Genomic DNA, 26,139 nt, shown 5'->3' with positions numbered 1-26,139 from the left:
ACCAACCCTGTAATTGTACTCATGCGGTACCCCCAATGTACTTTCATTTATATTTATATTCCTATTTTTTTATATAGATATTTTAATTGTATTTTTATATTTATATTTATATTTATTTTTATATTTATATTTATATTTATTTTTATTTTAATTTATTTTATTTTATATTTATTTTTATTTTTATTTTCATTTTTATCTTTATTTTTATGTTTATTTTTATTTTTATATTTATTTTTATTTATTTTTATATTTATATTTATTTTCATTCATTATAATTACATGTATTTTCATTTATTTTTACATATATATGTATTTTTGCTCCATTGACTTTGATATACCCAGCAAGGTCACCTCAAGCAATCAATTGAATAACCAACCAGTGTATTATATGGGAATATATAGACAAGAAATCAATCCCATATACCCTATTGGTCAAATCACCTGTCAATCAAAAAACAAGCGAGAATAAAGTCAGGGCATCTGCCCCTTTCCAAAATGGCACTGCTAGAAGAAGCCCCATAGGCGAAACACGTGTCCAGCAGCCAGTTCCCGTCCAGCCTACCTCTCTAGCAATCACCGGCCATCACCGGTAACCAACGCGCTACAGCCGCGACCCCACCAGCCGTCAATCACCGCGACGGAGCAACAGCAACTAGCAGGTCCGGTTTCCTGCGCCTTGGATCTCCCCGCACTCCGCTAGTCAGCGGCAGACCACCTGTCAACACCTCCTGGTCTGGCTCAACACCGCGAGGCTCCCCGCAGCAAGCCGCCGACACGCTGAGTCCCGCCATCAGCCGCTAACACAGGCAGCGGCAGCAGGTACTCGAGCACACTCCCCTGTGCCTTGCATTTGGGAAGTGCTCACTCAAACATCATTCCCCACTTGGTGCTATTTGTGTATTTTATACCCTAGAGAACACTGTGTCGACACCTCGTGTCAACCACCCAAACACAGCGTTAGCCATATTTATATATTTCCTTCAGCAAGCCGGCTATCATACTCTGGCTACAGTATCTCTTGTTTTCTTTGATCAATCAGGAGCATTTCATCAACAGTGTGTCTATTTGTAGCAAATCACTAACAATGTGTCTATGTATCCTGCGCAAACTGCTCTATACTCAGTGCTTCATACTTGCCAAGAATTGACTCCATCTACAGACAGCAAGTCTCTCAAAGCACGATTTTTTGCAACAAAGTGTTCTATCCACCAATATAATCTTTTTCTCCAAAAACAATTTACTTTCCACATTGTTATTCTCGACCATTGCATAATAATATTTTTTCTCCCTCAAACTAAACACTGTGTCGACACAATCTGTGTCAACCATTATATTATACTTAATATAATTTTTTTCTACAGTACCAGTGTGCTTCACCTGCATTCCCAATAAGCTATTTACCATTAACCCCTTGTGAAATTATCAGGCCAATAAAAAGGCCCAGTGTGATGCGCCACTACTATCTGCAGCCAAGCAGTACCAATTGATTGAAGCACCTTGCATTAATTTTTACGTATTGCCACCATACCCCGCTGGTTTGCCCAAACCCTCTCCGAACTTGGAAGCCAAGCAGTGGAGGGCCAGGACAGTACCCAGGTGGGAGACCCCTGGGGAAGACCAGGTGTGGCAATACAAGTATAAGGGAAGCAAGCCGTTGCTTCAATCTAACCACTGTACCCATGACTGCTAGAGAGATCTGTTGTTATTAGAAACCATTTATTTTATAAAGGCTGTGACCTATCTGTGGTAAACCACTGTGTATATTTACTGTGCAATACCAGCACACCATATCGATTCATAAAGGGAACTAAATCATTTCTCTGCCTATGTTCACTGGTAATCGTACCTTTGAAAAACTCAGTGCATAAATGATAAAGTAAAGTGTGACATAACAATTATTATTCCTTAAACAATAATAGTTTGAGGACCACACTACATTTTTAACCTATTCAATTATTTGAACTCAGAGTGCCACTTATTTTAACAAAGTCTTTAATAAAAGTTATATCTTAAAATAATCATCTAATACTTGTAAATTTACAAAAAAGGAGTGCGCCCAAAAAGCGTTTCTCTCTCTCTGTCAGGTCTTCCTTGACAAAACCCCAGTGTATAATCATTGACCCTAAACGCTGGGCGCACCGCCAACCCCATAACTACCAGAAATTATATCCTTAGTAGTTGTAATTTAGTTGGTTTTCCGATCAACAATTTAAACTCCCAGTCTGTGCGGATCTACACCCTCCTTTTCACATGACAGAGAGCCCAGTGAGCCCACAGTGCCAGACACCCTCTGCCTTCCCATGTTACCCAGCAAAGACACAGCTACTCACCAGACACACCAAGTGAGCGCCCCCCGCCGCCCCCCCTCCCGTGATTCGCGGCACCACCACCCCCCTGCGACCCCCCCCCTCCCGCAATTTGCGGCACCCCTGCGACCCCCCCCCATTCACGGCAACCCCACGATTAAATGGCACATGCCACTGACATGGCTATGGTCGACAATGAAAAAGGTTGACATGAGTTTTTGAAGATTTATTTTTCACTTTTTGAATGTTTTCATATTCATTCTCATGTGTCGACATGGACACCAATGAAGTGCCACACTTATGTCAACATTTACATGTGTTGACCTTTCTGTGTTGATTTTTTCTTGTGGCGATTCGCGGCACCCCCCCCGGGCCCCCCCTCCCGTGGTACCCCCCACGACCCCCCTCCCGCGATTCACCCCCCCTAACCCACCCTCCTGTCATTGCGGCAACCCCCCACCCCCGCGACCCACCCTCCCACGATTCACTGCAACCCCCCGCGCCCCCCCTCCCACGATTCGCGGCACCCACACCCCCCGCAACCCCCCCCCCCTCCCGCAATTCACGGCATCCACCCACGACCCCTCCTCCCGTGATTCGCGGACGCCCCTCACCTTCTCTCCCCCCCCCCCACGCGATTCACAGCAACCCCAGGATTAAATGGCACATGCAAAACACTGACACGGCTATGGTCGACAATGAAAAAGGTTGACATGAGTTTTTGAAGATTTATTTTTCTTTTTTTGAATGTTTTCATATTCATTCTCATGTGTCGATATGGACACCAATGAAGTACCACACTTGTGTCAACATTTACATGTGTTGACCTTTCTGTGTTGATTTTTTCTTGTGGCAATTTTTTTCCAGTGACAACTATGTGCACGTCAACCTAGACATCATCAACCAATTCTTGTATAATATATAACACCTGTTCTGTTTTACTGTAGGTGTTTTAAGTCAGATCTTTTACTGCTACTATTACTGTTTATGTAAATGCATTCTGAATGACAGCAACATCCTACCATCCTTCTACAAGAATATATAACCAACTAAGTGATTCATCGCGCCCCGTGCCCCCCCCCCGAGCAATTCGCGGACCCTCCGCGCACCACCCCCTCCCGCGATTCACGCCCCCCTCCCACGATTCACACCACCCCCGTGCACCACCCTACCGCAATTCGCAACTCCCCCCCCCTCGTGCGATTCACGCCCCCTCCCACGCTTTGCGGACCCCCGCCCTCTCCCACAAACGTTCACAAATTAAGGGGGCGCAGCCCCGTACGCCGGTGTGAAGAGCGCCCGTAGGGCGCGATGAATCACCTAGTTTATTAATAACTGTCCAATATTCTCACTATTGTGTCTATGACACTGAACGCCCATCTCCCCTAACATGCGATGAGATATGTAACGAAGACACATCCCCTTCGCATGCCCCCCGCTAGCAGGAGAAATAATTTATTGGTTGCAACCATCAAATGATTTCTGCTGCCTTCGCAAATAGAAGTCAGTGTACGACGAAGACAGTGCATGCGACTGATGTGCTGTGATGTCAGCTGCCCGCCCCCATCAGGCAGCGGCCCACCCGCGTAATCATGGAAACGCCCAGCGTTTCCATGGAGACGCCCATTAAACACTGTCCGTTCCCATGGTCCACTGCCGTCCTCCCTCCCCACAAAGAACTGCCATTGTTGAACTCACCAAAGCTATTTGTTGGTGGGGCCTGCACACGCGCAGTCCCACAAACATCGGAACAGGGTCAGATTCGCCCACGTTCCAAATGCGCCAGAATCAGGCCCCAAATCTCCAGATCTCAACATAAAAATAGGCCAATTATCTTGACCAGATGCCCCGCCCCCAAGTATAACATTTGTATTTCTATGCAAAATTCTTTAGAGAGACATTACACTCACATGACAGTAGCCACACCCATCTCACCCTGGTCACACCTACACAGCACTCATTACACCCACATGACAGTAGCCACACCCATCTCACCCTGGTCACACCTACACAGCACTCATTACACCCACATGACAGTAGCCACACCCATCTCACCCTGGTCACACCTACACAGCACTCATTACACCCACATGACAGTAGCCACACCCATCTCACCCTGGTCACACCTACACAGCACTCATTACACCCACATGACAGTAGCCACACCCATCTCACACTGGTCACACCTACACAACACTCATTACACCCACATGACAGTAGCTACACCTACACAGCACTCATTACACCCACATGACAGTAGCCACACCCATCTCACACTGGTCACACCTACACAGCACTCATTACACCCACATGACAGTAGCTACACCTAAACAGCACTCATTACACCCACATGACAGTAGCCACACCCATCTCACACTGGTCACACCTACACAGCACTAATTACACCCACATGACAGTAGCCACACCTACACAGCACTCATTACACCCACATGACAGTAGCCACACCCATCTCACCCTGGTCACACCTACACAGCACTCATTACACCCACATGACAATAGCCACACCCATCTCACACTGGTCACACCTACACAGCACTAATTACACCCACATGACAGTAGCCACACCTACACAGCACTCATTACACCCACATGACAGTAGCCACACCCATCTCACACTGGTCATACCTACACAGCACTCATTACACCCACATGACAGTAGCCACGCCCATTTCACACTGGTCACACCTACACAGCACTCATTACACCCACATGACAGTAGCTACACCTACACAGCACTCATTACACCCACATGACAGTAGCCACACCCATCTCACACTGGTCATACCTACACAGCACTCATTACACCCACATGACAGTAGCCACGCCCATTTCACACTGGTCACACCTACACAGCACTCATTACACCCACATGACAGTAGCTACACCTACACAGCACTCTACACCCACATGACAGTAGCCACACCCATCTCACACTGGTCACACCTACACAGCACTCATTACACTCACATGACTGTAGCCACACCCATCTCACACTGGTAGCCACACCTACACAGCACTCATTACACTCACATGACAGTAGCCGCACCCATCTCACACTGGTCACACTCACATGACAAAGACCTTACCCACACAACATTAGCATACCCTCCAACATGACCCATTCCATTAGGTACAAAATTGTCTGTTCCTGGACTTCCTTACCAGTGGCAGTTACACAGGTGGGGCTCCAGCTCAGTCCAAAATTCAAAGAGGGGGGGTCATATCAACAGTCAGTGAGTCCAGGACAGTGATGTTTGGGGTGGCAGTAGGTGTGGCTCCCCTTTTTGAACATTGGACTGTGCTGCAGCCTCACATCTGCAACTGCCACTGGCAGGGAAGTCCAGCAACAGACCATTTTGTACCTAATGGAATGGGTCATGTTGGAGGGTATGCATTAGTCACATCCACAATCTCTGACCACACCCACACAGCACTGGTCATACACCATCTAATAGTCACAATAGACCCATCCAAGGGGTTAAAGTGGGAGGGAGCAGGATGGAACGGAGTTCCACCACCTGTAGTGGTAGGAAGAACTTCGGTCGACCACAGCCCTGCACCAACAGAAAAGCCTGTCCCAGTGGCACAGAGAAGCAGGATCAGTAACGTGAATGAGGGACATTACTATGTGGTGTAATATGAATCAGGGGCACTACATTCGATGTAATGTGAATATGATTGTGCTACTGAGTAGTGTAGTTTGAATTGGGGGTAGTATTGTGTGACCACAATTTCTTGTGAGACTACTGTCTCTTTATAAAGTATGTGAGGTAGTGCACAAATTTATAGATTGCAGGTGGTGCTCAAAACCCTAGCACTGGCCTGGGCTCCACCTAATGGGAAGGGGGGTTTCAGTGGCAGGGGAAATTAGTTACCCACCTCTCCAGGGCCACTTTAAGCCCTGGGCCTGGACTAAAAATCAGTTCCAGGCCCCAACATTCCTAGCAGCAGCCCTGCCTGTCCGTATGTAGAGTCATTGACACCCTGCGAGCATTTGGCGCAGTGGCGTATCTAGTGTAAGGCAGCCCCCGCTGCCGCTTGGGGGAGCAGACAGCAGCGGGGGCGCCGTACGCCGGTGCCCACATACCAAGCAACTGCGCAGCGGTGTCCGCGGCCTGAGACAGTAGAGAGAGCGGGTGGCTGAAGACCCGGGATCACAGACGGCCTGAACCGCGTACAAGTATCCGCTCCCAGTGACACCCAGCCTCCCAGCTAACTCGCCCTCTGTCAGCTGTGATCGCTGTGATACTCCAGTGTCCCCGCTCTCCCTCGAGCCGCCGGCCATGTCTCTCCGCACTCTCCCGCTGCTCCCCTGGGAGGGGAGATACTGTACATCCTGGACCAGCGGCTGCCGGCGCAGAACAGCCCCCCGGATAAGGCTAAGAAAGGTGAGCCTTGGTGCACCGGGCAACATGGCTGCTACCCGACAGCTCCTGGCCCCTGAGGCAGCATGCAGGAGCTGAAGCCCCTGGTGATGTGGGAGATGCCTGTCTAGGCTATAGGATCATTGCCTTAGCATCGCAAGCTGGCTGGCTATGGGCATAATGTTATATCTATAATTATATTGATGAGCCTGCGCTGCTGGGGTGAGGCTGCAGGGTCCCTCAGAAAGTTGTGTAGGGAGTCTGAGTCTGCTGCTTGTGCCTCTTTTACCTCAAAAATGCCTCTAGAGCAGATTTGGAATTGTTCCCTCGCCTCACCTCCTTGGTCTGCCCATCCCACTGCCTATCGGTGCTTTCGCTAATCTCCCACCTGCTGCCTCCTGTTTGAAGTTAGAAAAGATGAGGCAGCAAATCTTTATGTATTTTTTTATATTAAAAGCATTGGGGGGGGGGCGGCACAAACATTTTTTGCAGGGGGGAGCAAAATTTATAGTTACGCCACTGATTTGGCGGTAACCCTGCGTATTTATAGGAGTTCACCAGAAAGCGCAAACGTTCCCTGGCCGTTGGGAGTGAGGGCCGCTGAGGTCATAAGTGGCCCCCTTCTCCCCCCGTGGCCTTCCCAGCGCTGAGTAAGTCTAGACTGTGCACAGGCGGGCCACCTATACACAGACACTATTTCTATCTATCTATCTATCTATCTATCTATCTATCTATCTATCTATCTATATATATATATGTCACAAATACAGTGCATCCAAGTATTGTGAATGCGATGCTCTATTTTTTTAATATGCGTACACCCCAGTTCTCCATTTGGCACCTGCATTGTCCTGATCAGGCTGGCCGCGTCCATTTGATTGGAAAGCACGTAGCGAGCAGCATCTGGACCAGCGGGGAGCTTCAGTGGTACGGCAAGGAAAGGTCATCTTAATTCAATACTGCAGCCTTCATTTTAATTCAGCAGCCTAATCTTACTTAAAGAATATTTATAATGCTTAAAAAAAGGTGACATTTGAATAGTGTGAAAATTAAAGGTTGCTACAGGGGGGGGGGGGGGCTGGCAAGCACATAGTAATTGTGTACATACTGGTGAATCGCGACAAAACATCAATGTGGGCAACAAGTGTCTCACATCACCAGTATCTACTATTGATGCAGGTAGAAATGAGGTGACTGCAACAGGGTGGGACAGAAGAGACGCTGGGGAGGGATCACAAAAGATCCCTTCCCCAAAAATTGGTGCATGATAAATACCATAAGCTTCCCATTTACGTAGTAGACACAGGAGCTGCAAAATATAACAAACAATGAGGAACACGGGTGATTGTGATATTTCCCTTGTTATACATATTGGTTCTAATTAAAGACTGTGAAAATAATGTAGAAAAACCCATTCCGCATTTTTTCCAGAATAAAGCACTGATACATCTAGGGGGTTATTTTCATGCCACACGCCTAATAGGGGAGGGCGGGCAAAAATGTTGTACCTAGGGGCGGCCTCATTATATACGGCCCCGTCGCTGCCCCGTCAGAATGAATTCCACTCGTACAAGCCTGTGATTTGCTTAGCTCGGCCTGAGAACATTAAATCCATTTGCAAAGCGCTAACCACTGGATGATTTTCCCAGTGTGTGCAATCTGTGCATAGCCCAGGACTTAAAAATTACATCCAGGGGCATTTTAAAAAAGGAGGGCAGTGTACAGCCTCTGCGGCCGGCCCCCCTCTACTCTGATGGGAGCAGCGCTGTGTAGTAGGGTCTGAGCACTAGAGCGATCAGACCGTACTGTGCATGCGTGGAAATCTGGAAAAATGGTGCGGCAGCCATTTTTCATTAATTACGACAGCGCTCCCGCCTCTACACTCCAGAGGGTAAGTATTAAAAAAAAATGGGTGTAACGTGTGCGGTGTGGGCCCCTGTGGGACTCAAGGGCTGCACACATTATAAATACACCACTGATTACATCAGAACTTTTACTGCTACTATTACTGTTTATGTAAATGCATTCTGAATGACAGCAACATCCTACCATCCTCCTACAAGAATATATAACCAACTAGGTGATTCATCGTGCCCCGTGCCTCCCCTCCCGCAATTCGCGGACCCCCCGCGCACCACCCCCTCCCGTGATTCACCCCCCCCCCCCACGATTCACGCCACCCCCCGCGCACCCCCCTCCTGCAATTCGCAACCCCCCCTTGCGCGATTCACGCCCCCTCCCACGCTTTGTGGACCGCCGCCCTCTCCCGCGATTCGCGGACACCTGCGCCCCCTCCCTCCCTTGATTCACAGCACCCTCCGCGCCCCTCCCGCAATTCACGGCACCCCTAAGGCCCTCTTTAGTCCCCCGTATACTCACACACCTCTATCACTACCCGGCTTCCTGCTCTCCTGAACCGTAACTTCCACCACTGGGGAGTCGCTGACGCTGTTTTGCCCACATGCCCCTATCATGCCTCATAGCCCAGCCTCCTGCTCTCATGCACCCTAACTCCCACCCAGTAGGAGGAGACACTGACTCAGGGCCACCATCCTGTACTCCTGTACTGCCACACTGGACCCTTACCCACTGGCAGAAGCTGCACAGTATCTCCCACCCTCCTCTTTAGTCCCCCTTATGTCCACACACCCCTATCACTACCCAGCCTCCTGTTTTCCTGTGTCGTGACCTCCGCCAGTGGGGAGCCGCTGACTCAGAAACACCCTACTATACTATTGCACACACACACCTAAACAACATGCACACACAGCCCCCCCCCACACACCCACAAATGTCACTGTACCATCCACACTATCAATGTACATCTTACTCTGCAACCACTTTTTAATTAAACAAAACAATACACACCCCCTTCCAAATCATATGCTCTCTATGTAACACATTTCACCTATAACTGAAGTTGCAATACAGGCCATCTTTCATACAATTCTAACCATCTTTCTCATATACAAATGTTCACAAATTAAGGGGGCGCAGCCCCTTACGCCGGTGTGAAGAGCTCCCGTAGGGTGCGATGAATCACCTAGTTTATTAATAACTGTCCAATATTCTCACTATTGTGTCTATGACATTGAACGCCCAACTCCCCTAACATGCGATGAGATATGTAACGAAGACACATCCCCTTCGCATGCCCCCCGCTAGCAGGAGAAATCATTTATTGGTCGCCAACCATCAAACGATTTCTGCTGCCTTCGCAAATAGAAGTCAGTGTACGACGAAGACAGTGCATGCGACTGATGTGCTGTGATGTCAGCTGCCCGCCCCATCAGGCAGCGGCCCACCCGCGTACTCATGGGAACGCCCAGCGTTTCCATGGAGACGCCCATTAAACACTGTCCGTTCCCATGGTCCACTGCCGTCCTCCCTCCCCACAAAGAACTGCCATTGTTGAACTCACCAAAGCTATTTGTTGGCGGGGCCTGCACACGCGCAGTCCCACAAACATCGGAACAGGGTCAGATTCGCCCACGTTCCAAATGCGCCAGAATCAGGCCCCAAATCTCCAGATCTCAACATAAAAATAGGCCAATTATCTTGACCAGATGCCCAGCCCCCAAGTATAACATTTGTATTTCTATGCAAAATTCTTTAGAGAGACATTACACTCACATGACAGTAGCCACACCCATCTCACCCTGGTCACACCTACACAGCACTCATTACACCCACATGACAGTAACCACACCCATCTCACCCTGGTCACACCTACACAGCACTCATTACACCCACATGACAGTAGCCACACCCATCTCACCCTGGTCACACCTACACAGCACTCATTACACCCACATGACAGTAGCCATACCCATTTCACCCTGGTCACACCTACACAGCACTCATTACACTCACATAACAGTAGCCGCACCCATCTCACACTGGTCACACCTATACAGCACTCATTACACTCACATGACAGTAGCCACACCCATCTAACACTGGTCACACTCACATGACAAAGACCTTACCCACACAATATTAGTCACATCCACAATCTCTGACCACACCCACACACCATCTAATAGTCACAATAGACCCATCCAAGGGGTTAAAGTGGGAGGGAGCAGGATGGAACGGAGTTCCACCACCTGTAGTGGTAGGAAGAACTTTGGTCGACCACAGCCCTGCACCAACAGAAAAGCCTGTCCCAGTGGCACAAAGAAGCAGGATCAGTAACGTGAATAAGGGACATTACTATGTGGTGTAATATGAATCAGGGGCACTACATTCGATGTAATGTGAATATGATTGTGCTACTGAGTAGTGTAGTTTGAATTGGGGGTAGTATTGTGTGACCACACCCCTTTCTTGTGAGACTACTGTCTCTTTATAAAGTATGTGAGGTAGTGCACAAATTTATAGATTGCAGGTGGTGCTCAAAACCCTAGCACTGGCCTGGGCTCCACCTAATGGGAAGGGGGGTTTCAGTGGCAGGGGAAATTAGTAACCCACCTCTCCAGGACCACTTTATGCCCTGGGCCTGGACTAAAAATCAGTTCCAGGCCCCAACATTCCTAGCAGCAGCCCTTCCTGTCCGTATGTAGAGTCATTGACACCCTGCGAGCATTTGGCGGTAACCCTGCGTATTTATAGGAGTTCCCCAGAAAGCGCAAATGTTCCCTGGCCGTTGGGATTGAGGGCCGCTGACGTCATAAGTGGCCCCCTTCTCCCCCCCGTGGCCTTTCCAGCGCTGAGTAAGTCTAGACTGTGCACAGGCGGGCCACCTATACACAGACACTATTTCTATCTATATATCTATTTATATATATATATATATATATATATATATGTCACAAATACAGTGCATCCAAGTATTGTGAATGCAATGCTCTATTTTTTTAATATGCGTATACCCCAGTTCTCCATTTGGCACCTGCATTGTCCTGATCAGGCTGGCCGCATCCATTTGATTGGAAAGCACGTTGCGAGCAGCATCTGGACCAGCGGGGAGCTTCAGTGGTACGGCAAGGAAAGGTCATCTTAATTCAATACTGCAGCCTTCATTTTAATTCAGCAGCCTAATCTTACTTAAAGAATATTTATAATGCTTAAAAAAAGGTGACATTTGAATAGTGTGAAAATTAAAGGTTGCTACAGGGGGGGGGGGGGCTGGCAAGCACATAATAATTGTGTACATACTGGTGAATCGCGACAAAACATCAATGTGGGCAACAAGTGTCTCACATCACCAGTATCTACTATTGATGCAGGTAGAAATGAGGTGACTGCAACAGGGTGGGACAGAGGAGATGCTGGGGAGGGATCACAAAAGATTCCTCCCCAAAAAATTGGTGCATGATAAATACCATAAGCTTCCCATTTACGCAGTAGACACAGGAGCTGCAAAATATAACAAACAATGAGGAACACGGGTGATTGTGATATTTCCCTCGTTATACATATTGGTTCTAATTAAAGACTGTGAAAATAATGTAGAAAAACCCATTCCGCATTTTTTCCAGAATAAAGCACTGATACATCTAGGGGGTTATTTTCATGCCACACGCCTAATAGGGGAGGGCGGGCAAAAATGTAGTGCCTAGGGGCGGCCTCACTATATACGGCCCTGTCGCTGCCCCGTCAGAATGAATTCTACTCGTACAAGCCTGTGATTTGCTTAGCTCGGCTTGAGAACATTAAATCCATTTGCAAAGCGCTAACCACTGGATGATTTTCCCAGTGTGTGCAGTCTGTGCATAGCCCAGGACTTAAAAATTACATCCAGGGGCGTTTAAAAAAAGGAGGGCAGTGTACAGCCTCTGCGGCCGGCCCCCCTCTACTCTGATAGGAGCAGCGCTGTGTAGTAGGGTCTGAGCACTAGAGCGATCAGACCCGACTGTGCATGTGTGGAAATCTGGAAAAATGGTGCGGCAGCCATTTTTCATTAATTACGACAGCGCTCCCGCCTCTACACTCCAGAGGGTAAGTATTAAAAAAAAAATGGGTGTAACGTGTGCGGTGTGGGCCCCTGTGGGACTCAAGGGCTGCACACATTATAAATACACCACTGATTACATTACATCATATTCTGTGGTTGTACTAATGCACAGTACAGATTAACAATAGCGCCACCTGCTGTTTGAAATTAGTATTAATTAGCTAACAGAAAATAGTAGATAGTTAATCTTTAGTACAAGACAGGGGCCATAATTCAGACCTGATGGCATAGCTGTCAATTCGCAGGCCGGGCAATTAATTGATAGACTGCACATGCACCCGATTCAGACCTGATCGCTGGTTTCTGGAGCCCAGCAAAAGGTAGCTGGTGCCCAGCCGAAGCACTTCCCGAGCATTGCCCCCTCCCCCCTGGGCACAGCTGGGAACGCGTATCGTGTGCATGCACGGTCATTCGATATATCGCTCAGGCTGCGAATTCCCAGCCTGGTGAGCCGGTCTGAATGACCCCCAATATATCAGTACTAACATCAAAGCTGGGCTGGCATTTAAATCTGCCCACTGTACTGCGAGGTCAATCCCTGCAGCCACAGTCCAGTTGGTTGTTGTGGGTCACCCACAAACACAGCCAGACCTTCCGATATATCATTAACATCATCGGTATCAGCTGTGCCGCCGTGAAATGTCCCTGAATGACATATTCGTATGTACATAGCCGCTGACCCGCTCTCGATACATCATCCATTGGACCAAAAAGGCGATAAACTGTTTTAACCTTCATAGCTAAACAGGTTGATACTTTGGCCCTCATTCAAATTGGTTCAGTAAGCTGCTAACATCACAGCGTACCGAGCACCTGAGACGCCACCCACTGCCTGGCTGAATTTGCCCCGTTCTGAGCGCTATTGAATCAGGGCCTTTATCTCTCTCTACATTTAATTTCTTTGGAATTTATTTACATATACCACAAAGGCACTTAAAGGACATTATTCAGGTCCGTTCGCAAGGGCATATGCCTTCACACAGAGGCGATGGTTTTTGACTGCGCGTGCACATTTGTGCACATAAGCATGCACTGGGTGCGTGCGCCCATGGCAAACAAACTGCACCTATATGTGCGGGGGCGGAGGGCGGGGGAGAGGGCGTGGGGCGCCGGCGTACCACCAGAGCCGGCCTTAGGCATAGGCCAACTAGGCAATTGCCTAGGGCATTTGGAATGCCTAGGGGCATCAGCAGCTTCTGCTGATTAAAATGATATGCAGCATGCCTATTTTGTGTGTGTGAGTGAGGCTGTTAGCGGCTGTGCGAGTCCTGTCTGCGGGTGGGTTGGTTGTGCAATAGTGTTCGGCATATGTGTAAGGGGCATTATGTGTGTCATGTATAAATGCATTAATAATGTGTGACATATGTGTAAGGGGCATAATGTGTGTCATGTGTATAAGGGCATTAATAATGTGTGACATATGTGTAAGGGGGATTATGTGTGTCATTATGTGTATGAAGGGCATTAATAAAGGTTGGCATTATTTGTAAGGGGCATTATGGTTATAAGGACATTAATAAGGTGTGTCATGTGTAAGGGGCATTACTGTCTGGTATTATCCGGGGTGCCGAGAAAAAGGGGTAGGGGGTACAAATTACCCAGGCCAAAGTCTGATGGAAGGGCCCAGTGGGGGCCCCCGGCCCCGTCCCCTTAAGTGACAGCAGCAGCTGCAGCTCTTCTCCTCTGCCCAGCAGAGTACTATTGTGTGGCCATGCCCCTTCCCAGCAAGAACACACCCCTGTTTGGGGCTTGCACCGAATGGGTGCGCTGTTTCTATTTAAAATATTGCGGGTAGGAGCACCAAAATGATGACTGCTATGATGAGGGTTGATGATGCTGGGAAAGGGGAGCAGGGTCAGAGACGGAACTAGTGGCGGTGCTAGGGGGCAACAGTCAAAATCTTGCCTAGGGCGTCATTTAGGCTAGGGCCGGCTCTGCGTACCACCATTCGCGAGGCGGGATCTGGTTAACTCCCAAGGAACATGACTTCACATCCAAGCCAACCAACCAGAATAACCCCCCAAAATCTGTTTGCGGGTACTGTAAAGGCCAGCTATACTCTCGACAAGAAACAGCAAAAGAGTTAAAGTATAATTCCGTAACAAGGAAAAAAACAAGTAAGTTAAATGGAAGGGCAACACTGCTAACCTTTTCCCAGGGCCGGTGCTATCCTGACAGCCTGATCTTTAATTTACAGACGATTTCCAGCCCTGATTGGACGTAAGAGTTCTCACGAGCCTCAGTACCCCCAAACACTTGTTTCCCTGCAGCCGGTGATACGCGGCGTAGAATGACACGACTGGCGCTGGCTGAGTTTTGCATACAAAATTAGCAGCTTTGCACTGGAAAAAAAATGCGAAACGCAATGAAAATGTACAAGTTGTTTGACTTAATTACAGCTTACATGTGTCTGACTTTTTTGTGACCCGTTAGTCAAACAGGCGGCTGATGTCCTGCTATTACGGTTATATCGCTGTTGTCATGGATACAGATGAGGAAGAGATCCTGGGAGATACAAAGAAGATGCCACGCACAGCTAACAGCGGTATCTGCTTTATGAATAGGTAGCAATGAATTATTCATCCGCACAAATGTTGGAAAAGGGAAGGCGTTTTCAGCGCTCGGAGAATAAAGATCTGTCATTATTGTCTTAATTGGTAAACTGGAATATCATACCCAGGTCTTATGTGTTTATTCCCTTTGTACTTTGCATGAACCCTGTTAGCGGTGTCAATAAATAAAAATGCGCGCTGAGATACGGATGCTATAACAATAGTAATGATAAAAAACTAATAAGAATCGTTTACTAACGTGCAAAAGTGTCCCCACGGACCATCGGCGTTTCTGTTATTCTTCTGCGCAAAAGCTCCCAATGATATTGTTTGTAGATTATGGAATAGTGTGGCGAGAGGATGGGGTGCAAAGTTTTGGAGGGTTTGATCAGGGTGGGTATGGCCAATAGGCATACAGGTAATGATGGCCATCGACCATCGATGATTAGAAATCATTGATGGTGTACTGCCGATGTTGAATAGTTTTGACATTGATGGGGGAGAACCAGATGGTTTGGCACCATCGATGTCAGGCTTAACTGAATAGTTTCGTTTTTATTTTTTCATCAAGGTGCTGGGAAACGGAGCATAGCTCCGCCCCCAACACCCACAAAGCCCCGCCCCCGAATTTTGTTTGGCCAAAAGGCCAATCTTTCAAAGCAAATGGATGACCATCGATATGTAAAAACATCAATGGCCATCCATTGCATACTTATACACCATCGATGGCCAGTTGCGCTTTTGCTATCGATGGCAGCCATCGATGGCAAAGGCAACGATGGCCATCCCTATATACAGGGGAAATTCCCAGTGGGCTCCGCTACCTAGGGGGCTCCACCCCCTTCCCTAGGGATCAGTAACTTGGTGGTGCAGGGTCATGGATGAACTAGGGTGCTTGGCTTGTGTCCAAGGCCACCATCTACAGTAGGTGGGACCCACGGGACTTCAGTCCCTGGCCGGACAGAGAGGGGGTCAGGGTGGCAGCAGAATTGATCGGGAACACCGGCAGACAAATATGGATGGAGAGACAGAGATGGTGGCGGCGGTATTTTTAATTCAGTGTGAGACGCTAATCAATAGGGTCCGCGGACCAGCAGCCAATCAAGATCCACCACTGACTCTCCATCCACAGTAGCTTGTTGAGGGTCCCAATTAGTGCTACTGCCACCCAGGCTCCATTACAATGCATGGATTGCTGTGATCCAGTACCCAGAATGGTAAGCTGTAGGGACTGGAGTTTCTAGTGTGTGTGTGTGTGTGTGTGTGTGTGTGTGTGTGTGTGTGTTGCTATGGAGCAGGGTCTGTGTTTGTGTGTGTGTGGGGGAGAGGGGGCGCACTATGGGGCAGTGACTGTCTGTCCATGTCAGGCTATGCATCAGTGTCTGTGTGGGATGGTGCAGTGTGTGTGTGTGTGTGTGTGTGTGTGTGTGTGTGTGTGTGTGTGTGTGGCTATGGGGCAGCATGTGAGCATGTGTGTGTCTATGGGGCAGTGTGTGGGTGGTGGCGGGGGACCTGCCTATTTTGTCAGTACTGGGACCCACAATTTCTGGTGGCATCCCTGCTTGTTTCTGTGGAATCTAAACCAAGATTAACACTCCTGCCAATCAAAGTGGGTCCTCGTCCACCCTTTCTGCATGTCCTCTCTTAATGGTTTGTCAAAGTCCTTCCGTGGTAGCTTCCAACCCTGTGGACCTTAGCCACGTCGCCTAAGCCATGTCCACCTTCAGTGGTCGACTCAATGACCCATACCCTTATATAGAAGGCTATAATGTAATGGTGAAGGGAAATCTGTGGTAAATGCTGGTTCAGTGCATGCAGAGAACAATAAGAATATTCACCCACATGCAGAACTGTATACATCTAGCTGTGCTCTCGCCCCCTATCTGTCCGCCAGGGGTGATACCATTGTCACATTCGGGGCGGGATCCAACATCCGCCGCCCCACTTTGCTGAACATCGCCGGCTACCGCATCCATAATAATCACATATACACTAAGACGGATCCCTCACACAGCGCCACGCGGCCCGGCAAATAGCGCTACAAGCTCCCAGCCGCCGCTACCCAGATCCCCGCTGCCTGGATGCCACTGCCCGGCCCCCGGGAGGAATGTTATGGTTTAGTGGCCATCGCACCATCAAGCTATCTGAACCCCAACTTATGAAGAAGGCCACGGCAGAGTTCTGTGTGGGACTCCAATAAACTTGCCCATTTTCCCAGGCATCCAGGGGAGCCATACAGGATTTGGGTGTCTCCAGGATGTCTCAGTGAGAATGCCTCATTACAGACCAGTTACATAGAGATGCAATTAAATGATCATCCATAGGATACGTAGTACAAAAACACACAAGATATGCTCCGGTTTCTGAAATCGCTAACTTAAAAGGATGCGAATTGCGGTAAAAATCTCACTTTTTTTTGCCGCGAAAATCGCACATTCTGACCTGTCGATTTTTCAACACATTTCAATTCGCATCCAGATGTTTTCCCATTAAAAAGTATACAACTCGCAAATTTGCAATTCCTTCATGGCCAGCTTCTATTTACATCTGTGGCTCCGCCCTCAGACCGGGAGTTAGGCCAGCCCACCAGCTAATCATGATCGGGCATTGGAATTTCTCCTATCATGATTGGCTGGTGGGCGACCCAAACTCCTGGTCTGTGGGCGGAGCCACAGATGTAAACAGAAGATCGCCTTGTGTGAACAGCGTTCGTGGGGAGCTGAACAAGCACAGAAGACAGCGTGTGATTATGACTGGATTCTACATGGAGGCCATCAGTGGACCCATAGGCAATGTATGATTGGATGATTGTAGTATATGTATGATGATTGCTGTATGTAAGTTTTACTGTTCGTATGTGTCTGTGGTTTTTTTCACTTTTTGTACTGTTGTGGAACTACAAGTCCCAGTGGGCCCTTTAATGCCCTGTATGCTGGGACTTGTGGTTCTCCAAGTCCCTGCATGCGGTGCAGGCTTGCTGGGACTCATAGTTCCACAACAATACACATGACTTTGTTCTATTTTTTACACATTTAACCAGCCCAATTCTGGTTCTTGAAATACGGGCGACACCCACTAATTTTGTCCCCCATATTTAGGGGACCAGGACCAGCCCTTGAGCCTGGTGCTGGTTTAAAAAAATCCAGGGGACCCCTATTTGGTTTGCCCCGTAATTTTTTAAAACCGGACCGGCTCTTTGAGCCCGGGGTCGGTTCTGCTCAGGAGAGGGGACCCCACGCAGTTTTTTTTTTAAACCGCACATTTTCATGACTAAAAATCGCCCCATATCGCACTTTTCACCCGCAAATTCGCATCCCGTTAAATAGTCGTTTTTTTATTCCCGTTTTCGGAAAATGCGATAATGTGCGATTTCAGAACCCTAATAAAAATCGCATCTCATTAAATGCAAGTGGAGCTTATGGGGTGAATTTATTAAAGCGTCTAAAAATTAAAAGAGGTGCCGTTGCCTATAGCAATCAATCAGATTTTGTCCGATGCAATAGAGAAATGATAGAAAGAATCTGATCGGTTGTTATGGGCAACATTTCATCTTCACTAGAACCATCTTAAGGGGTGATTCAGACCCCTCGGAGCGGGCGGAATTTGCAAACCCATCTGATTGCCGTGGTGTGTGCATGCACGAATATGCACATGTGCAAACCCCGGGCGTGATTGTCACACTTGCCACTGCGTTCATTCCAGTATGGGCGGGCAGGGAGTGGACGCAGGTTTCCTGCAGGTCCCCAGCGTCCACCCCCTGCCCGCCCATACTGGAACGAATGCAGTGGCGAGTGTGAAAATGAGCAGATGGGTGGCGGGGGGGGGGCAGGCGTTCGGTGGGGTGGCAGGCAGCGTTTAACTGCTCACTAGGCAGCGAATATACGCCTAGCGAGCAGATCTGAATCAGGCTCCATATAAATTTACCCCAATGTGGCCAGGTCTGGTTTATTTGGGCTGGCGGGCGCCCTCCTCGCCTCTTTTTGGAGTGAGATGTCGCTGGCCCATATACTGCCTTTAATAAAAACAGACCGCCAGGCAGAGGAAGAGGTCACCCCCGTCTCTGTCACACACAGGCAGAATGCTGCTCGCTGACAATCCAGTCTTTATATTCAAGGAATAATAATAAGTGGTACTCCAGCTGCTGCGGAACTACTCCTCCCAGCATGCCCTGCCACAGATTTCCTGATAGGACATGCTAAATCTGTAGCAATGCATGCTGGGGGTGAAGCCATGAGATGTCAGTATCATACCTCCCAACTTTGGTAGCTCAGCAGGCGGGACGCTGCTGCTGCGTTGAAATTTTCGGGGGCGTGGTCTAATTTAGGGCATGGCCTATACTCGCGGCTCTCCCGCGAGGCCACGCCCCCATTTTGCAGCTATGGGGGCATGACCCAGAGGCTCTGTGAGCCTCTAGCCATGCCCCCAGCCCCCTGGCTGCGGGAATAGACGCTGTGCGCATGCGCACAGCGTTTATTCCCCGCTGCTTAGCAGCTGACAGGGGGGACTCCCAACAGCCCCCCCACACCGCGGGACACTGCCGCCCGCGGGTGGGACAGCGGGACAGGCCCTGATAATCGGGACTGTTCCGCTAAAATCGGGACTGTTGGGAGGTATGCAGTATTTGCCGCAGGTTGCGGGCTGTGGGCCAGAGTGTGACAGACAGGCTGCTTACTATGGTTACCACCCGTCCGGGATTACTCCGGACAGTCCGGTACTTAAGCCAGGTGTCGGTAGTGCGGCTATTTTAAATCTCGCTCCGGCTTGCGCAGCCAATCTGGAGTGGAGGCTGTTGATTGGCTGCCGGACCGTGTGAGCTGGCGCGAGATTCAAATATCGCAGACCTGCTGCTCTGACTGCGATAGGATACAGCCGCTGGGGTGGGCTGCGCTGGGCTGCGCTGTTACTTCCTACAGTTCTCTACCTGGCTGCCAAACTCACCACTCCTGGCCTCATCGCTCACCCTGCCAGTGCCTGGCCTCACCTCTCACTCCCCCCTTGGCAATGAGCATGTAACCCCTGGCAGAGCATATAACCCCTGGCATAGTGTATGTAGCCCCCTGGCGCAGAGCATGCAATCCCTGACATCGAGCATAAAATATGAAACCCTTGGCATCATGAATGAAACTTGTAGCAACGAACATGTACGTAAGCAGCACTTACAATATATGTAATAGGCTTTACAGCGTGTGGTATTATATATAATGGGCATTACAGTGTGTGGCATAATGTGTAATGGGCATTACGGTGTTTGGTATAACGTGTAATGGGCATTACAGTGTGTGGCATAATGTGTAATGGGCACAACAGTGTTTGGTATGATGTGTAATGGGCATTACGGTGTGAGGGTAGTAGTCAACTATACACTGGATTCAGGGGGTGATTCAGCTTGGTTTGTTTTTGTGTTTTAGATATCCCATCTTAGTAAATTTACCCCAATAGTATTTACCCTATTTATGGTTTCACTGGGGAATCCTGGTTTCCTGGATCCCACGCAAAGATTTGACCTAAGTCGATTCCACGTAATTAAAAAGTGAAGTAGAATCTGACAGGCGGAACTCAGGCCACTGTACAATAACCACGTACCCACGTAATACGTGTCTGTAACAGACTGAACCGACACCGTGGACGAGAACCCTCCCTCGGCCATTCTTTGTCTAATGTTATCACAATTCCATTTCTCGTTACTTTCTCTGGCTATGGGTTCTGGCAGCGGTCAGACCCTCAGCAATACACAGTTAATGTCATTTTATTTTATTTTCGGTATTTTACCGTACCTCCGAAGATTTCTGTGCGCTCTCTGGGCCGCAGGAAGAAGAATGATTTTTCTCCCATAATTCTGCTACATGGTTCAATTCCGAGATCTTCTCTTCGCAGCTGATGTGGGAGCTGAGCAACGTGACTTCATAAAACTCTTGTATATCTGCCAGGAGAGAGAGATGGAAGATATTATTAGCTCCTGTCTCCACGTTCATATACTGTACTGTATGTGCTGTAATCGGGCTGTCGCCTGTGACGGCTGTAATGAGGTGCAGTGACTACTTTTACATATACAGGTATTGGTATTGGGGACGATGACACCCTTCTAGTTAATTAGATAGGCTACCTTCTTTTACCGGCTACCCACTTTCAGAGCATAAGTGGGTGGACCCAGGGGTGACGACAGGTAAAATAGAGGGGGCGTCGCCACTGGGTCGGGGCAGGGCCTCTGGTAGGGAAAATACATGACCGCTGCAGCTGTCTCTCTCCCCATATCAGCACGCGGCACTGAGCGGCATGTGGTGAGCTGGGGAGACTGGCTGTGCTGCAGCGGTGGCAGCCTGTAAGCTCTCTCCCGACTGCCCGGCTCCCTGTAACGCAGGAGGGGGTAGCGGGACCCCAGCCCCTCCAGCAGATCCGGGTCTTGGTAAAAAGTACCCACTCGCCCCCTCTTGGCACCACCGGGTGGACCAATGAGTACCAGATGAGGCGTGACACACTTAATTGCATCACTGTGGTCCTGCCCCCTGCTAAACAATGCCTGTCCTTTCAGCGCTGAACAGCGGGGGTGGAGCCACAATGACGCAATCATGCAGCCACACCCTGACCAGCCCACCTTCCTGTCAGCCATGCCCCCGCAGGACGGGGAAGAAAAGTGTATGGTTCTGGGTCACATGCAGACCAGTGTGTGGCAGCACCTAAAGGACATTAGCTAATTGCCCATTCCCTGTTGTACTAGCCATGGGCCTCTATATCCGGGAGGTCCAACCCCTGCTCCCATAGTTATAACAGTCTCTCCAGGATCCTACATTTGCCGCCTCTGGGGAGCAGCAGAATTCACTGGGAAAAATGTTGCACACAAAAAAAGAACAAGTTGTCATGGTCAAAATTTTAACAGTTTATTATATAGCACAGCATTATTATACAGCACAGCATTATTATATAGCACAGCATTATTATATAGCACAGCAATTCTGTTGACAATTAGATTGTGCTACTTTTGGTGTAATTTGAATCGGGAGTATTTTTTTGTGATTACGCCACTTTGTGATACCAGAACCCTTTTTTTGTACAACATGTCTTTGGTGTGCAGTGTTCCTTTAGACAGTAAGGCTCATTGTGAATTTCAGCTCCGGGCCCATGTGGACCTTAATCTGGCACTGACTATAGGCTATCCCTGACCACAGCCTATCCCTAACCACAGCCTATCCCTAACCACAGCCTAGCCATAACCACAGCCTATCCCTAACCACAGCCTATCCCTAACCACAGAGTTAACCTAACCACAGCCTATCCCTAACCACAGCCTAACCCTATCCACAGCCTAACCCTGACCACAGCCTATCCCTAACCACAGCCTAACCCTAACCACAGCCTATCTCTAACCACAGCCTATCCCTAACCACAGCCCATCCCTAACCTAAACCACAACTTATTCCTATCCCTAACTGCAGCCTATCTCTAACCACAGCCTATCCCTATCCTAAACCACAGCTTACAGTCTAACCCTAGGTGCAGCCCGCTTCCTAGTGAAGTGGGCAGGATCATACAGGGAACTGAGGCGCGGTATAGAAGAGGCGTGGCTAAATAATGAAAATTAGCATAATTTAGCCCTACCCGTGGATATGCATTCGCAGCATTTTGTACATCATTATACACAGCGGCAATGTCTCCTCCCTGGGCATCTGCTTCAGCAAGTATCTTTATACTACAAATGCATACCAAATGCACCCATGGCAAGGATCCTGAATACCATATAATTAAGGAGTGTCTCCAGCAGGCACTGAAGGGCATCAGTAACATTACACGATGCTGGTGAAGAAAACTATCTAGCCGGTTCTAATTGCCTGTTTGCATACTGCCTTCCCCAGTGTTTCGCTAATTGGCATCTGGGCAATTTATATAAAGATGTAGACGTCTATTCATATGACTTATTTGTTATTTCCATTCAGACTACTGCAGGTACATTAAGATTTCTTATAAAGGGGCAAGCAGAGGGTGTCGGGGTGCGTGTATTTAATTGCATTTTACGTGACAAACGCGGCTGCACCTGTCAGATACTCCTCTGTTTGTAAATAAGTTAAATCTAGGTGCGGTAATAAAGAGATGACAGCGTTCTGCTGGGAGGACTTAATTGGAATAGGAGTTGGTGTGTGTATGTTTTATAATAGAATTGTAGCTTGTCACCTGTTATCTATCCCTTAGCAAAATAATTATTAATGTATAAAAATAGAATAATGACTTTAAAAAAAAAAAATGAAGATTTAAAAAAATGATTGGGCCAATCCAGACTTGTTTGTGCGGGACCCGAATGTTTTCTCTTCCCCGATGTTGGGGGGCATGCAGAGGAGACACACAATCTGCACATAGGGTGTGATTTTAATCACCACGCTCCCCTGCGTGTTTGCACACGAGTGACTGCACATTTACTTTTATGTGCATGTGCAGACGCTTGGTGCAAGCGGGCGCGGCAAACTGCTTGTACGCCGTCCTGTTCACACCTAGCATTGCGGGCAGGGGATGGCGGCGGTGGGGAACGCACTCCATTTCCTGGGCTTTCCCATTAAAACGTAAGTGGCCCGGTGACGCGTGAGCGGGCAGCTGACGGCAGCTGCCCGCCCGCTTCCTGCACAGGGCGCCCACAGATGTAAAACACCAGAGAGGTATCTTACATCTGCAAGCCCCTGCAAAATCATTCCATGATCTGTGACCATCGAATAATTATTTTGTCCCCGCACACAAGCTGCGAATGGGTGTTGATACTCAACGTCCAATCGCATGCATGCTGGAAAATCGACGTGCGGGAAGGGGGCGGCCGTTCATGCGGGCGGCGTTAAAATGAAGCGCAAAGCTGCGAATTAGGCCCTTAATTTGGAAAGAGGCATACACTTGGACCTTGAGCTCTGGCTTACTTTTACATAAATGTGATATTCCTATGAAACTGCATTATCTTCGAAGTCACTTCATCTTATTGGACCTCTGCTACACCTAGGAGCCCATTTAAAGAAACAAAATATGAATTCAATAAATTATGTTTAAATGTCATTTTTAGGTTTAAATATGTAGTAAGAAACCCGAGGCACCCCTGCAAGGATGCCAGGGCACACAGGACCGATCCGATGGCAACCGATATCATTCGATATCAGTGGCTGCCAGGACCCGAAGGGGTGCCTGCTTCAGCTGGCAGGGAGGGAGGGAGGGATGGTGCAGCGGGGGGGAGTGAGGCCCATGCTGTATTGGGCAGCATGGCCCCGGTTCCCAGATAGTAGAAATTGTGCTGCACAGTCTATTTCTACATTGGATTCCGATGCCGTGGGGCTGCGCATCAGGACTGAATCAGGATCAGGTGCGTAATAGCACGGTGCAATTTGCAATATGTACTATGCGTTTTCGGTTTTCGACTATATAGTCAAGATCGATAGTGAAAATCAAACCGTGTGTCCACAGCATTACTGTGACCAGATACAACATCACAAGTAGTTGGGAACCTGTTACACAATTACAGGTATTCAAATCACTTCCTAAAATAATAATGAGACTGTGACCTATAACTGACCTCACATTTCCTTCTCGTGTATAAAACCCCAAACTGTTCTGTTGTTACTGGAATAGACAACGTTCCAATGTGTTTGGATAATAGATCAACTTGCCAGTAGCTTACTTCAAAAGGAACAGAAAGCATCAGGGATGAGCCCTGTACAACTCTCCATTGTAATACGCAGATCATACGTCTGCCTGGCAAGCAAGCATACAGGCCTGCAGGTAGCACACATCCGCTGCATAGTGAGGCCAGTGACCAGCATCCTCATGTACAGGAATATCAGAATCAGTAGGTGAAAGCTGAATATTCATTAGCCACGCACATATGGGTCATTTCTACCCGCAGAATACATAAACACTCAGTACACTGGACTGTGTACAAATACATGTAACCCCCATCTCATCTACCCTACACTCAATAATACACCCTTACCACCCTACCCTCACTAATACACCCTCATACCTACCCTACATACACTAATACACCCTTATACCTACCCTACATACACTAATATATCCTCATACCTACCCTACATACACTAATACACCCTCATACCTACCCTACAAACACTAATATACCCTCACACCTACCCTACATACACTAATACACCCGCACACCTACCCTACATACACTAATACACCCTTATACCTACCCTACATACACTAATACACCCTAATACCTACCCTACATACACTAATACACCCTCAGACCTACCCTACATACACTAATACACCCTCAGACCTACCCTACATACACTAATACACCCTTATACCTACCCTACATACACTAATATATCCTCATACCTACCCTACATACACTAATACACCCTTATACCTACCCTACATACACTAATACAACCTCATACCTACCCTACATACACTAATACACCCTTATACCTACCCTACATACACTAATACACCCTCACACCTACCCTACATACACTAATACGCCCTTATACCTACCCGACATACACTAATACATCCTCACACCTACCCTACATATACTAATACACCCTCATACCTACCCTACATACACTAATACATCCTCATACCTACCCTACATACTCTAATACATCCTCACACCTACCCTACATACACTAATACACCCTCACACCTACCCTACATACACTAATACACCCTCATATCTACCTTACATACACTAATACACCCTCACATCTACCCTACATACACTAATACACCCTCACACCTACCCTACATACACTAATACACCCTCATACCTACCCTACATACACTAATACACCCTCATACCTACCCTACATACACTAATACACCCTCATACCTACCCTACATACACTAATACACCCTCATACCTACCCTACATACACTAATACATTCTCATACCTACCCTACATACTCTAATACATCCTCACACCTACCCTACATACACTAATACACCCTCA

The 26,139-nt window shown here is 48.2% G+C and overlaps 1 protein-coding gene and 1 pseudogene across 6 annotated transcripts in view; one reads left to right on the top strand and one right to left on the bottom strand.

Annotated features, from left to right (window-relative positions):
- The window catches only part of DLG2 (discs large MAGUK scaffold protein 2), an 895,737-nt gene that overhangs the window by 753,348 nt on the left and 116,250 nt on the right, over positions 1-26,139 (bottom strand). For all 6 annotated transcript variants that reach the window (XR_014469831.1, XR_014469832.1, XM_083170304.1 and 3 more), the window contains exon 3: positions 20,977-21,122. Coding sequence is in view for 4 of the 6 variants with exons in the window: in XM_083170304.1 (XP_083026430.1) it covers positions 20,977-21,122 (146 nt within the window). In the remaining 2 variants the exon portion in view is untranslated. The remainder of the gene's footprint in view (positions 1-20,976; positions 21,123-26,139) is intronic.
- On the top strand, positions 1,515-1,633 carry LOC146060824 (5S ribosomal RNA; annotated as a pseudogene).

The sequence above is a fragment of the Crinia signifera genome, chromosome 2, assembly GCF_055691185.1.
Source record: "Crinia signifera chromosome 2, ASM5569118v1, whole genome shotgun sequence".
NCBI classification, from domain to species: domain Eukaryota; kingdom Metazoa; phylum Chordata; class Amphibia; order Anura; family Myobatrachidae; genus Crinia; species Crinia signifera.
The sequence above is the reverse complement of the archived record's forward strand: the minus strand, read 5'-3'. Positions and strand labels throughout refer to the sequence as shown.